The 14,088-nt window shown below is 35.6% G+C and overlaps 1 protein-coding gene across 2 annotated transcripts; it reads left to right on the top strand.

Moving 5' to 3' along the window:
• The first annotated feature begins 67 nt into the window (after positions 1–67).
• On the top strand, positions 68–12,361 carry LOC145604694 (phytyl ester synthase 1, chloroplastic-like). Of its 2 annotated transcripts, none has more exons than XM_081660609.1 (13): positions 68–277; positions 1,218–1,269; positions 1,660–1,715; positions 2,390–2,548; positions 2,653–2,757; positions 3,221–3,327; positions 4,791–4,912; positions 5,442–5,550; positions 7,111–7,244; positions 7,493–7,856; positions 9,967–10,080; positions 11,322–11,407; positions 11,850–12,361. In XM_081660609.1, exons 2-13 carry the CDS (start codon positions 1,220–1,222, stop codon positions 12,148–12,150), a joined length of 1,707 nt encoding a protein of 568 aa, XP_081516735.1. In that variant the 5' UTR covers positions 68–277; positions 1,218–1,219; the 3' UTR covers positions 12,151–12,361. The 2 variants fall into 2 exon arrangements, with proteins under 2 accessions (XP_081516735.1, XP_081516734.1); XM_081660608.1 differs by lacking the exon at positions 68–277 and adding an exon at positions 306–1,032.
• The last annotated feature ends 1,727 nt before the right edge of the window (positions 12,362–14,088 follow it).

The raw sequence follows: 14,088 nt of genomic DNA, 5'->3' as shown, positions 1-14,088 counted from the left end.
TACCGTCGACGTGGGTTCGAGAGAATTAATTCTGTAATTAACCCTTGTTTAGATAGGGAGAAAAGAAGACTACTTTTGATTGGGCAAAGACGCAAACGTATATTGTTGGTAGACTATAGTTGAAAAAACAAGGAAGGTACATGTGGGCGAGCAATGACGTTACAACAGAAGTTGCAAAAGCCACAATGACCTGACAATTTCAGTGGAAGAGAAGTATCACTCTTTCAGGCCATCCTACAGCCATGTCTCCATCTTCATTACCACAACCCAATTTTAGGTAATCAATTTCCTTCTTTTGTCTTACTCTTCTAATAAAGATCAATTCTTTCTGGTCAAATTATCAATTTTTCCTTTTATATTTGTGGTTTTGTGGGGCCCACCACACTATCTGTTGAATTATATGTCATTTTCTGTTAATGGGTTTCCTCTGAATTATGAGTAAATGCTACATTCATAGTGTTATTTTGTAAGATTTTAAGAGTTCCAAGTTTGAAGGGTAGTCCCTTTTCAGTTGGGGTGGTTCAGAGAACTTTGGTGCTATTACTGGCTTTTGATAAGCAGTTTATGCAGTAATTCTATATTGTTTTAGTAGTTGGGTAATTGAATGAACCATGGCATCAATACTTGCTTTCAGGGTATTTCCTAGTTTCCCCAAAAATTTAGGGCATAGACCTGGGTTTGGAGGGAGGGTTGCATGTAATTTAGGTGGTGAGAATTCAACAGTCTTGCACTCAGATAGTGTTAGTGTTAAGGGTGATTCTGTTATCAAGGAAACTGAGAAAATTGGGTCTTCAATTGCTGGAGGAAATGGGCATGTAGGAAGCATTGGTGAAGGGAAAAAGAGGGGTAAGGAAGTTGATTCTACAGGGTTGGAAGTGTTATGGGATGATGGGTATGGGTCTGCTAGTATGAAAGATTATCTTGATATTGCTAAAGAGATGATCAAGCCGGATGGTGGACCGCCTCGGTGGTTTAGCCCTGTCGAATGTGGGCGACCTTTGAAGGGTTCGCCTTTGCTTTTGTTTTTGCCTGGTAATTTCAGCCTTACCCTGGTTCTGTGTGTGCTTTGTATAGCTTCTGGTGCTAACTAGATAATAGAGATTAATTTGACAGTGAGCTCGTGTTGATATATCATGGATAAGTTTTGTTCATAACTGTTGTATTGGTTGTTTATTTCCATTATTTGAGCTGAATTTTACATATTATGGTGTGTGTAGGTATGGATGGTGTTGGATTGGGTCTCATAATGCACCATAAGGCCCTGGGGAAGTAAGTCTAATTGGTTTTCTTCGATAATATCAATGCTTTGAATTCTCAGTACAAGTTAAAGATCAGTTGAAAGGCAGCTAAGTTTGCAAAGGCGTTTGATAACATGTTGGGTGATAATTTACCATCTTGTATGCCTGTAAATTTATGTTTTTGCTATGTGGCTGCGTCCCTTTTTTTTTTTCCTTTGCATATTTCATTTTGCTATTTATGTTTTAACCTCAGAAATAGATCATCAAGTGTATAAACAATGTTAGCAACAATTGAATTAGCTATATAAGTCATAATGTTAAGTATGGTATGGAAGTAATGGTAGAGAAACCATGCCTTGTTGCTCTGCATTTAGGGTGTTCTATAATCTACCACATATCTGATTTTTAACTTTGTTTGTAGGGTGTTTGAGGTCCAGTGTTTGCATATTCCTGTTAATGATAGGACGCCATTTGAAGGTACACTTGCATTTTACAAGTCTTCCTTATAAAGTTATTATACTTTGTACTACATTTATTTTACAAATCTTGCTTGAATTGTGATTAATTTATATATTTGTTTTGGTCAGATTTTATACAAAATCACCATTACTACATCTAAAGCATTCAGTATCAGTACCTCTAAAGCCCCTAATGTCCATTTTTCAAAATTTTCATAGCATTTTCGACTTCTTCCTCTCTTGTGAATATTATGAATTTCTCATTTAGCTCCAGTCTCAATCAGTATATAGTGTGACGTAGTAAGTTTTTGTGGAACACATTATCGTAAATAGAGAGCTTTGACGAGGGAAATATGTTTCTTCTCATCAGTTTGCACTTTGCAGTACACATTAATTTAAGTGGAGTTTTAGTATGTGGATCAGAGCTTAGTTTCAAGTTTTGGGGGGGGGGGGGGGGGCGACTTGGCATTGTAGTCTGTACAGTTCTTCTCAGTATGATGCATAGAGGCAAGTGGCCATATGTGTGCTTTTGCATTACTCATATGCATCTCATGCATATAGAAAAAGTAGTTTATGTAAATGTTGGTCTTTGATTACTGCAAGCTTTTGAAACTCATTTATGATAAACATGTGGATATTTCTTGTGAGCAGGAGCATTATAATCCTTAATGTCTCCTCCTCTATGTTGTGAAGGGCTGGTGGACTTTGTTGAACGAGTAGTTCGGGAAAAGCATGCTTTATCTCCAAATAAGCCTATTTATCTGGTTGGAGATTCCTTTGGAGGATCTCTAGCTCTTGCTGTTGCTGCTCGTAATCCAATGGTTGACTTGGTTTTGATACTTGCTAATCCTGGTCAGTCTATAGAGATGTATGAATACTAGTCTTATCTTTGCTTGCTTCTGTCTAAACAACTTTTATTGACACTTTGATGGCTTTGCATCTGTGTTACATGATAGCAACATCGTTGGAAAGGAGCCAGCTTAAACCATTTTTTCCTATCTTGGAGGCATTGCCTGATGAGCTTCACAATACAGTTCCATATCTTCTGAGCTTTGTTATGGGTATGTACCATTATCATTGGATCCATCTCGTGTATCCCATTTGTTGACTGAAACTACATTGTCGACTAGCTATATTAATCCTGGATTCATGCCTCACATGCATCATGGGATCCATAGTAACTTGGCATCTTTTAAAATGCATGCAAGATCACAAGGGATAAGTGGGTACTATTTGTTGTCCAAACTCCCAAGGGATAATAGTTTAAATACCAAACAAGTAGTAAATTTTGCTGCGTGTTAGTTAATTTAACTCCTTCAAATATTCCTGCCCCTTACGTAAAGAAGCTAAGTATAATCTCACCTTACATCATTAGGGCTTAAATAAAATAAGGCGAGAGACCGCGTGCTTCTCTTATCATTATATAGTGTGTACTAATTAGCGATAATGTGCACATACTTTGAGTCCATATTGTTCTATAGTGTGTACTAATTTAGCAATAATGTGCACATGCATTGAGCCCAGGTGAGCCAGTGAAAATGGCAATGGTCAATGTGGACAATAAGCTTCCTCCTAGTCCAATGCTTCGACAATTGTCTAAGAATCTCACTGACTTGCTGCCACGTCTTTCTGTAAGATTCTTTTGCCCTGATTTTCTCTTGTCTATTTCTTTACTCACTTTCCTGTTTTTCACCTCCTATATTCTGTATGGCATTTACTTTGATCACGGAAACAGTTTTAGGAAATGCAAGTGCTGAAGCAGGAAAACAATCACCATTTTTATACAAATAGAAAACATAAAAACACAAAATCTAAACTTCTAAATCAATAATTATGCTTGAAAAAACAAAGTAGTGACTCTAAAGATTCTTGAGGGGAAATTTTTTTGCTGGTCATAAACAGAATACCACTGAGTCTCCCTTGACTGTCAAGTTACTAGGGCAGAAACAACGACCTTCGTGAGAGTTTCTGGCTTTCTGCTGATTTTTTTTTTTTTTTTTTTTTTTTTTTTTTTTTTTTTTTTTTGATGAATAAATAGGAACTCTTTGTCAAATTATCACAGAGTTTTAATAATGGATATGATTTGAATATTGAAATAGTTAAATTCACTCTAAAATGTATTTGTGTCTTCTTGAGATGTAGTTCAGTAATATACTTCCATTGGCCACAGTAGGGTGTGCTGCTGGATTTGGTATTTCGAGGGAATCATTTCTAGGATTTCTAGGGTGTAGCCAAGTTCAACCTTTTAAATTATGGGATCTTCCCCTTGCACCTTCCATTAGTGTATTGGAAAAGAAAAATTTGTTCAAACTTATTTTTCAAACAATTTAGTCACTTTTGATAGAGTGACATTGTATTTATGTCTTTTCATGGAATTTTTCAATAATAATATTTTTTTACTAAGAAATAATCCCTTTATTTTCATCATTTAAAGCACACTTTATCACTAACTTCGCTCAAATATAATTGTATAATTTATCATTGTCAATATGTCTTGAGAGGAATTAATACTTCCTCCGTTCAAAAAGTATTGCAACAAGGGGGAAGCACACATTCAATCAATCAATTAATCAATTAATCAAAGCCTTAATCCCATAAGTGGGGAGCGCATAGGTTCTAAGAAATTGGGTAAAAAAATGAGAAGGGACCACAAAGCTCACGTGAGTTACCCACAAAACCCTAGTAGGTAATGAATATGGGAGTTGACAATAAGCGTATATTGGATATTTACAGTATGAAAGGAAAGATTGGATTTCCTTTAAAGGAAGTATTGCAGCATTTGTGAAACTATTCTAAATGGTAAGAGTTGCAACATTTATGGAGCGGGAAAAATATTCAAAGTACAATATCAAAAAGTTTGGATACCTTAAACCTTTATTATGAAAAGTAGGAAGTGTCAGAAGTGACTCTTTGCATACTCCTAAAAGAAAATTATCTGTTTAACAGATTAACGCATTAATTTTTTAATTTCCTAAAATGTTTCTTCTGGTTGTATGGAACTTTGTACTTTGTAAAGACTTTATTGGATGTAGTTAAGATGTTAGAATATGGATTAGATTTGAGCTTTTTTTTTTTACTCTCATTTCATTCTCAGGTTATATCTGATCTCATTCCCAAGGATGCTCTTCTTTGGAAACTTAAGCTGCTGAAATCAGCTGCTGCCTACGCAAATTCTCGCCTGCATGCAGTGAAAGCTGAAGTACTTGTGCTTGCTAGGTTGGTTGGAAAATTGTTCATTAATCAGCCATTTTGATTTATGAAATTTCACGAAAAAAAATTCCTCATACCCCCACCCCCTCTCCCCCTAAAAAGAAAGAGGGAACAAAAAAAAGAAGCCCCCGCATAGGTTCTTGTGAAGAGGGTGAGCCATTTATGCCTGGTCATAATTGAACTACTGCATGCGAGTTTTCATAGCCTTGCTATGGGTTAAGCAACATGGGTGCTTCAGTACTACTTTTATTGTTTTGCACGTATTAATTAGGCTTTTTTGTTAATTAGTATTGAAAGAGAAAACTTAATTTCTCTATTGATAAATTTTTATTATTTAGCAATTTTTTTAAATCTAATAAGTATCTACTCTATCCTTAAAAAAATGCATTCAACTTTTACAAGAACCATTCTGTATTGTATAAAATTTCTACATGGGTTTGTTGGAAAATGATGCTTAGATCTTAGGTTAAGTTTATAACCCCAGAGAATCCTGATTGTAAACACTTATGTATAATCATCTACTTTTCCTTTTCAGTTTAAAGGATAATATGCTTCCTAGTGAAGATGAAGCAAAAAGGCTTTCTGGATTACTGAAGAATTGTAAAGTTCAAACCTTCAAAGAGAATGGGCACACACTTTTGCTGGTAGGATTTGCTTACAGACTTGGTCCATAGATTAATCATTTTTTTTTTTTTTGGCTCTACTCAATGTTCCATGTATGGTTGTAGTTTTTTGTTCTACTCACTTTACTATATTCCCGTATGTGGCATACAACTTTACCATCATACTCATACCCCTTTTACCTCAAATTATCTACACATTTTCACACTCTCCTTACTCGCTCCCCCCCCCCCCCCCCCCCCCCACCCACACACACACACACCTTTTTATACAGTTATACACCCTCCTACTTCACTTTACACCCACACACCTTTTTACACTGTCTCTTTTTTATACCTACTCATATTTATTCACTACAATGAGTGGAACAAATACAAAAGGAGTTAGAATTATTTATTTAAGTGATACATTATTGTTATTTTTAATATTTCTACTCCCTCATTCCCTATTAATTTGCTCCATATTCCATTATGGGTTATCCTTTAAAGATTTCTCCGTTTCCTTATACAGTAATGTATCCCCACCATATACCCCACTTACATACACATAAAATTGAAAGGACAAATGTACCTCAATACACTTGCAAAATATCAGTTCAAGCCTTAGTAAAGCACATTTTGCCTATAGGTTAAATAACTGGGGACAAAGGGAGTATGAATTTTGAGGAGTCTATAGATATAGAGGAAATAAATAAATATGGTTGACCTCTGTTTTTGGCAAGTAAAATTATTTTCTATAGTATTGGTGTGGAGCTGTTCACCTTTACATAGATGGGTTGGCTAGGGGTCATTGGGAAGGATCTCCTAACTCATTCCAATACAATAATTATTCCAAAAGCAAGTCACAAGGCTTTTTTATTTAAATTCATTTATGAAATGCTCTTACATCAGCTTTTGGGCTAATTAAACATAATTAGGCTGTGAATTGCATTCCGTATTCCCATTCCTTGTATTAAAGCGCACCACGAAGTAGGCAACACTAGACTGGAAAATTACAAATAAGGTGATAAGAAGAAGAAAATTAAGAGTAGTATTTGGGGAAAATTGATACTAGCTTGTAGTTCGATGCAATTAAATCATCAAAACTAAGCATACAATCCCAGACTTCAATGTGTCTTGACACTCTTAACTAAAAATGCTGACAAAATTAAAATAAAACTTCTTCATAAATTTCTTCATAATATCTCTCTAATGTGCTCTATGTATAATATTACTCTTCTAACTAGCTCACTTATTTTCCTCGTCGAGATATTATCCATATTTTATATTGTACTTATAATGCCTGTCCTCATAAACCTAATACTTACAAATCGTCCAGCTTGCTTGGTCCATGTAAAGATGAAACCCTTGACTAAATGGTTGTCTCATAGCATAATATCATGCTGCAAGCTATACTGCAATTAGTACTAGTCATGTCTGATTATGCTCTAAAAAGGTTGATGTAACTGGGTAATAAACAGTTGTATAAATATCTTGCTTCAAATTTGACTGCAACTTATCTGTTCACTGTCAAATAATGACAAAATCACTCAACACGCTTATGATATTGAATGGTATTGACAATCTGCTGCATTGATGGAACAGGAAGATGGCATTAATCTACTCACTGTCATCAAAGCAACTGGAATGTATCGCCGTTCTAGAAGGATGGATTATATCACTGACTTTGTGCCTCCGAGTTTGTCAGAATTCAAAATTGGATTTGATCAATATAGTGGGTATGATAAAAGTCTACGCATTTACTCCATGAAAGTTTCCTTTGCTTTATACGAATACGCTTCACCTTTGCTCATTCTATGTCACGTGGGTCAATTATAAAGGGAGGATGAGTTGGTTTTTAAACTATAATTCTATATTGCCCTTTGTGTGCATAGTCGTGTGTATCAGTATTTTTCTTTTCACTAAACTTCTTTCTTGATGATGCTCTTAATACTTACTGACTGCCTACGCATCACGTGAACTTCAGATGGCTTAATTATTATACCAGTCCTGTGCTTTTCTCAACCTTAGAGGATGGAAAGATTGTGCAAGGTCTCAGTGGGGTGCCCAGTGAGGGTCCTGTCATATACGTTGGTTATCACATGTTGATGGGTTTGGAGATCTCAGGTCTTGCTGAAGGATTTCTGAGGGAGAAGAAAATCTTGGTTCGAGGTTTAGCTCATCCTGCATTGTTTGGTTCAAACTCCTCAAACAATGAATTATCATATTTTGATTACTTGAAAGTATTTGGTGCGGTACCTGTGACTGCTAGCAACTTCTTTAAATTGCTTTCAACAAAGTCGCACATACTTCTTTATCCTGGTGGAGCTCGTGAGGCTCTACATCACAAGGTGAGTAGAGTCTATTCAACTATATTTTCGTGGTACTTTATGTTTTCAATATTACCAATGTTACTACTTTGTACATTTCTAATTTTGGCTGGGCTCCTTTCCGGCAAGTGAAACTTAAATAGGTCTAGGGAAAATGAGCATTCAAATATATTCATGTCTAGTATTATTATACTTCAACCCACCTGAGTTAAGCAACTTAAATCGAGTTGCGTTGAAGTGGTGAGGTTAGCTTTGTAATGAGTTGTGCTGTGTAAATTTGAACTTGATCGTTATAGTTGGTATATGCTCCTTAGCTGTGAGTGTGGAATGAGTATGACAGGAACATATGTCGACAATAGGATCACCCTAAATATTTTTTCATGGCTAGATGGTTTTAATTTTCAATCCTTATGACTAACCCATAGAAACATTAATAAAATCTTCCATCCTCTGATATTTTAAATAGATTGCCTAGGTATAGATCCATAGACATGATGATGAACATGCAGAGTTTTCAAATGAGTTTGTAACAACCCAAGTATGTAATGTCTTATATTGAATAGGAGTAAGATCAATGATCACCTTTTAAATGATTAATCCTTCCAATCAAAGCACCAATTTGAAGTTTTCTTGTAGCATATATGTAATGTCCTAACATTAGAACCTGTTCACTTCACCTTAAAAAAAAAATACTCCCTCCGTTTTTAAATACTTGTTCCATCTCTCATTGCGCGGAGTTTTAGGAGAAATTGGAGAAAGTAATAAAATATGGAGGTAGTGGGGTGGATGGAAGAATAAAAAATTGTATAAAACAAAAGTAGTGGAGAGAATTGAAGGAAAGAGAATATGAAATTAATTAAATATGATTGATGTTGGGTCCACTAGATGAGAGAAAGTGGAGCTCGTATTTAAAAACGGCCAAAAATGGAAAGTGAAGCAAGTATTTAAAAACGGAGGGTGTAATGTTTAGTAAAAAAAAAATTCAATTCAGTAAAAATAACTTTAGTTCAATAAAATTAGTTCAGTAGACATCAATAACTTCAAATAAGAAATATAATAGACAATCAGTTAAATTATTTTTAGTTCAACAAAATTAATTTCATTAAAAATAATTTAAGTTTAGCAAAATAATTTCAGTTTAGTTTCAGCTCAACAAATATAAGGCGAAGTGAACATGGCTTGGAAAGATTTTGATGGTAGTATCTATCCTCAGGGTTAATTGTACATTTGGGTTGCATACATAATAGGAATATGCATTTTATACGCATGGGGAATTTGATTTGATGAGGTATTGCATATTACTAACATGCTTTCTTGAGTATAGTTTTACGTCGTCCTGTGTGCCTGTGTGATAAAAACTTTCAGCTTTGGTTATTGATAATTTATTTGTTGGCAAACAACTTTGAGAGTAGCAGCTTTTGTCCCTAAGCATCTTGGCATGCCAGGGAATCACAAATATGTACTTGGAACGTAGTACGTGATATGCTGGGTTATAGGAGCTCTACTATGCTAACAAAGTGCACATTCCATGTTAAAAACTGTAACCTTTATTCTTGGAATCTGTAATTTCCTGAGAAGTTTTCTAGATTAATTAATAGTGCGAATAAATTTTGTTTGGCAGCCATCCCATGTCCATTACCATTGCAAGTGTTCTGAAATCGAGCATAATCCATTGGCATCTTCTAAAATTAAGTAATGAACCTGTGTGGATTGTCTTTCTAGGACAAAGGTTGTTATGCAAGTATATCCTATATAATGTTTTAAAAATAATGGAAGGGGAAAAAAAAAGAATTTATCTTTAAAAATATCGGTGGTTTGTCTTCTTATGCCCATGAACTTGGAATCTTTCTAATATAGCTATAGTACAATCTACTGGGTGATTAAGCCACAAGCATGTGCCTCTTAGATGTTCTGTAATTTGTTCTGAGATTAGTGGAATTTCGACAAGGTTGGGTCATTATGTTAATTGTCCTCATGGTAAAGCCCTTAATGTCCTGAGTACTTTGAAGACTTGTAAAAGAAAGACACAATTGACTGATATGAGATCATCGCATATCAGTAGCTGATGTCCGTACTTGTATTCTTTTGGAAATTTCTAGCATTGAAAATTTAACAAATTATTTGTTATCAGGGTGAAGCATATAAGCTATTTTGGCCTGACCGACCAGAATTTGTGCGAATGGCTGCAAAATTTAAGGCCAAAATTGTACCTTTTGGAGTTGTAGGAGAAGATGATATAGCAGAGGTAACCTCTCATTTTCTGTGTTTCTAGTACTGCTTTATTTAATCACTAAGAAATTTTCAGTTGAAATGTTCAACATTTGAACCTTTGACTTGATGTATTTATTGACCTACTTCACAGCAGAAAAAGGTTAGAATAGGACATCATAACTAGGTAGTTCATCATAAAATTTCATGTATACTGTAAATATTACTTTATGAAATGAAATCATCTATATACTGACACAATGAGCATCATACTGGTGCTATTATCTCAATGTCCATGTCTCTAGCGAGGCTCCTGTCTGAGGTACAGTAAGGTGTATCAAATATGTACGACTTTCTGTGTAATATTAATAATAAGCTTTCAGCCTTATTCTCTACTAGTGCTATGTGGATGTATCCCATAAATCCTTTTCCTGAAGGAATATTGGTTGACCTACATCTTCACAACAGAAAAGTAGACAATTTAGGACCATAAGAGATGTTTGATCTAATCCATTAAAATCCGAAATGAAATATGCCGTTTTAGAGACTTTTCCAACTTTGCTGAAGGTGGAAGAAATATCATCCAGTGAGAGCCAAATTGGGATACTTATGAATTATTACCATACCTGCCTAATGTCTAGCGGGATAAATTAATGCTAATCTTAACCGTCAAATTTATAGGCTGTTATTAATCCTTGGATTGTAAGACATTTAACTAACCAAATATTCTATAAGACTAACAAATAAGTCACGGTTGTTTGGTGCTGTTTAATATTAGTCAGTCGTCTCCTCAATAAGTACAAACTTGGTGGATAAACTAAAGTGGTGAAATCTTATTATCTTCCATTTGAATGCTGAGATCTTTCATACAACATTAAAAAAAAAAAAAAAAAAAAACAGAGAAACTAAGAAATGTGAAGAACTCAGTAAGAACATCCCCATTTAAGTTGAGCTGTATAGAAACATGCAAGTTACTTGGGACTGGGGTTGATCATCATTGGCCCAGCCTGTATATCTTGTAGTTTGAAAAGAAATTTTGGTATAAAAAAAGGGCTTAAAACACTACAAAATTGTATTTTTAAGCCAAAGCTTGTTTTGACCTGAAAAGCCTGATCTAGCCCAGCCTGAATTTTACAGAATTCTTTGATCAAAACCGATTTCATAATAACTAAAAAGTATTACAGCTAAGTATGAGAAATATATAAATATTCGTCCATTTTACATTTACTTCCTTTCTTCCAAACAGTTGCACTAAATCATTGATTTATGTATTGGCAGTTGGTCCTTGACTATAATGACTTAATGAGAATCCCTGTGTTGAATGAACGTGTACGACAAAGTGCTGATGAGTCCGGAAGAGTGAGGTCTGTATCCCTTTTTCTTTTCCTTAAATATGATAGAACGACATTCTTTTCTTTGGAGAACTATATTCTAAATTTATTTGAACTTAATTCAACTTTTTTACTCGAATTTAATTTCCCTTTGGACCTACCTGTCCTTCAGTGAGTGTCTCATACTCTAATTTTGTTATAACCTATTTTTAACTCTTGTAGCTTCTTGCAATTCTACTTGAGGTGCCTTTGTTGAAAATTATGCATCATTTTTTACAAAGAACTAATATTGTCTGTCAGTGTTTGTAACTGATTTCTGTAAATGTATATGCATATATAAAATTTGGCAAACAGAGTTGCACAAAAATTTCAGTCATCAGAAACAATTGTGATTCTCTTTTATTTTTTTACGGTATCATACTACAATGAAGATGTCATTCATGGTTAATGCTGCAACAAAATATTGTCATCACAGGACTGGTGATGAAGGGGAGGTTGCAAATGAAAACCTCTTCATTCCTGGGCTTCTTCCAAAAATTCCGGGTCGTTTTTATTATCTCTTCGGTAAGCCGATTGAAACTCAAGGGAGGGAAGAGCTACTGAGTGATAAAAAGAGTGCAGAAGAGTTGTATTCACAGATCAAATCTGAAGTTTCCTCAAATATAGATTATTTACTTAAGAAGAGAGAAGATGATCCTTACAGAAATATTATTGATAGAACCATTTATCGGTTGGCATCTACCCCTGCAAAAGATGTACCATCATTTACCCCATAAACACAGAGGGGACTATAAGTTACACATGATTTTGACTGTATGATATAAAGAGATCTCTATATTCAATATTTTTTGATGATATGTATAGCATTTTTCTTAATATTGTTATCTGTGCAGCCTTTGATGATTAACAAAGTGGTTTAGTTGAACATTTGAGCTTGTACTTGTGGGTTTATTTTTCCATAGAAAGCATTGTGAAAAATTTAATTCACTCAAATGACTCCTAGTAAATAAAGTACTTCATGAATTGAACTTATAGCATCAATTATCTGATCTCTTTTTTTTATTTTTTTATTATGGTCTTGTTTGGCCTTACAGTAGAGACTTGTAGGGGTTTTGGAATTCGTTACACGTGTAAAATTCGAGAAAATATCCCAAAAGAAGGGACTTTAATTTGACTTATGCTGCCTGAGCTTTATTCTGTGTTCTTTTCGGAGAATAGAGCGAGGTGTTTTAACAGGAACCAAATACTTTTGCTGTTAATGGGTGACCTAGTATCAGAGCTCTTGTTGGGATGAAGTTGCGTTCAAGTTGCAGATCTGCTTTCATCTTATCTCCGAATACAAGAATCAGGGGTAAATATCCTACAAAATCCTAACTATCTGCTGACAAGTGGTATGCAGAATTTGATTCTTAGATTGCAGATTACAAAAGATTAGAAAGAATCTTTAAACTGGTAAATATCTTAGCTTCGCAGTCAGAATCATCTGTTATTTCTTCTGCTGAATATATTCCTAACCTTTTTCTATATAATGCAGGGTTGCAGACACTCAATTAGTTCAGTATGCCAGAGAAAACACACAAAATCCTCTCTGAATAAGAAAAGATCTAAAAATGTCTGGATATGATTATAGCCACCCTGATCATGTCCGAGATAGGCCAATCATCAGCTATGATGTTGCTCGCGGGACTCGTACATATGTCACAAGAATCGAGTCACGTGCTGCCACCACATACAAGTACCCCACTTCTCATTCGAAGGTAGATTCCTCGATGGTCAACCATGGTCGTCCTCCTGAAGGTTGAGAATTTCATCACACAAATTCTTAATGAAGTCAATGGGCCACCTGGTTTGGCCACCATCCCAAATTCAGGGCCAAATTGGGGCTGGCGTAGCTCTCCAGTGAGGGTGTACCCTACTAGAGACTACGGATCTGACTATTATCCTAGTAGTCCACCTGTGAAATCAAAGGTTTCATGGGACCATGGTGATCCTTATGACCATGACGATAGATCACCGGGCCTTGCTTATGATCACCGTTCTCATAGAGACTCGGGTATTCCTAACAAGGGCTATTTGTATCAGTCTCGCACGAAAGCCAAGGCTCCCAGAGATTATGAAGCTCCTAAGCAGTGGGATAGGTCACCTTATCCTGCTGAAGATCCTTGGGGTCATTATAAGTCTCCAACTAAGTTGGAGATCTTTGAGGATTATGCAGCTCCTAAAACTAATTGGGGCTCCCCTCCAATTAATCCTCATACTCCGGAAGATCATGAAGTGCCTAACAAACAATGGGACAAATCTAGCCCAAGTTACGGTGATCGATCTCCTAATAATCAACCTTCAAAGATGTGGAAAGATTACAAATTTGGCAATGATCGATGGGGCATTTCTGGTGGGAAGCCTCAGTCCTCTGATAGCCATGAAATTCCTAGAAACTCTTATCAACCACCACTAGATGGGAAACCTAGTGGAGCTCCAAAGGCCTCTAAAGTGCCTCAGTATGCTCACAATTATGGAATCCACGACAATCAACAACATAGATCGTCGAGCCCTATCCGTGATTACTCGTTACCAAATGAGAACAACACGGGTGGAGTTCCGTATAGCAGATGGGGAAGCTCTTTGACGAAGCCTCAATCTCCTAAGGGTTATGAAGCGCCTAGTAACCAATGGTATAGGTCATCAAGCCCTATTGATGATCACTCTCCACCATT

This window comes from Chenopodium album, chromosome 22, assembly GCF_948465745.1.
Source record: "Chenopodium album chromosome 22, dcCheAlbu1.1, whole genome shotgun sequence".
NCBI lineage: Eukaryota > Viridiplantae > Streptophyta > Magnoliopsida > Caryophyllales > Amaranthaceae > Chenopodium > Chenopodium album.
The sequence above is the reverse complement of the archived record's forward strand: the minus strand, read 5'-3'. Positions and strand labels throughout refer to the sequence as shown.

Bases quoted from the DNA above. Each gene is read 5' to 3' on its own strand.
- LOC145604694 (XM_081660608.1), top strand. From the start codon at position 612: ATGGCATCAATACTTGCTTTCAGGGTATTTCCTAGTTTCCCCAAAAAT. The intron at 1,270-1,659 runs GTAAGTCTAATT...CTTTGTTTGTAG, and splicing joins CACCATAAGGCCCTGGGGAA to GGTGTTTGAGGTCCAGTGTT. The intron at 11,408-11,849 runs GTCTGTATCCCT...TTGTCATCACAG, and splicing joins GATGAGTCCGGAAGAGTGAG to GACTGGTGATGAAGGGGAGG.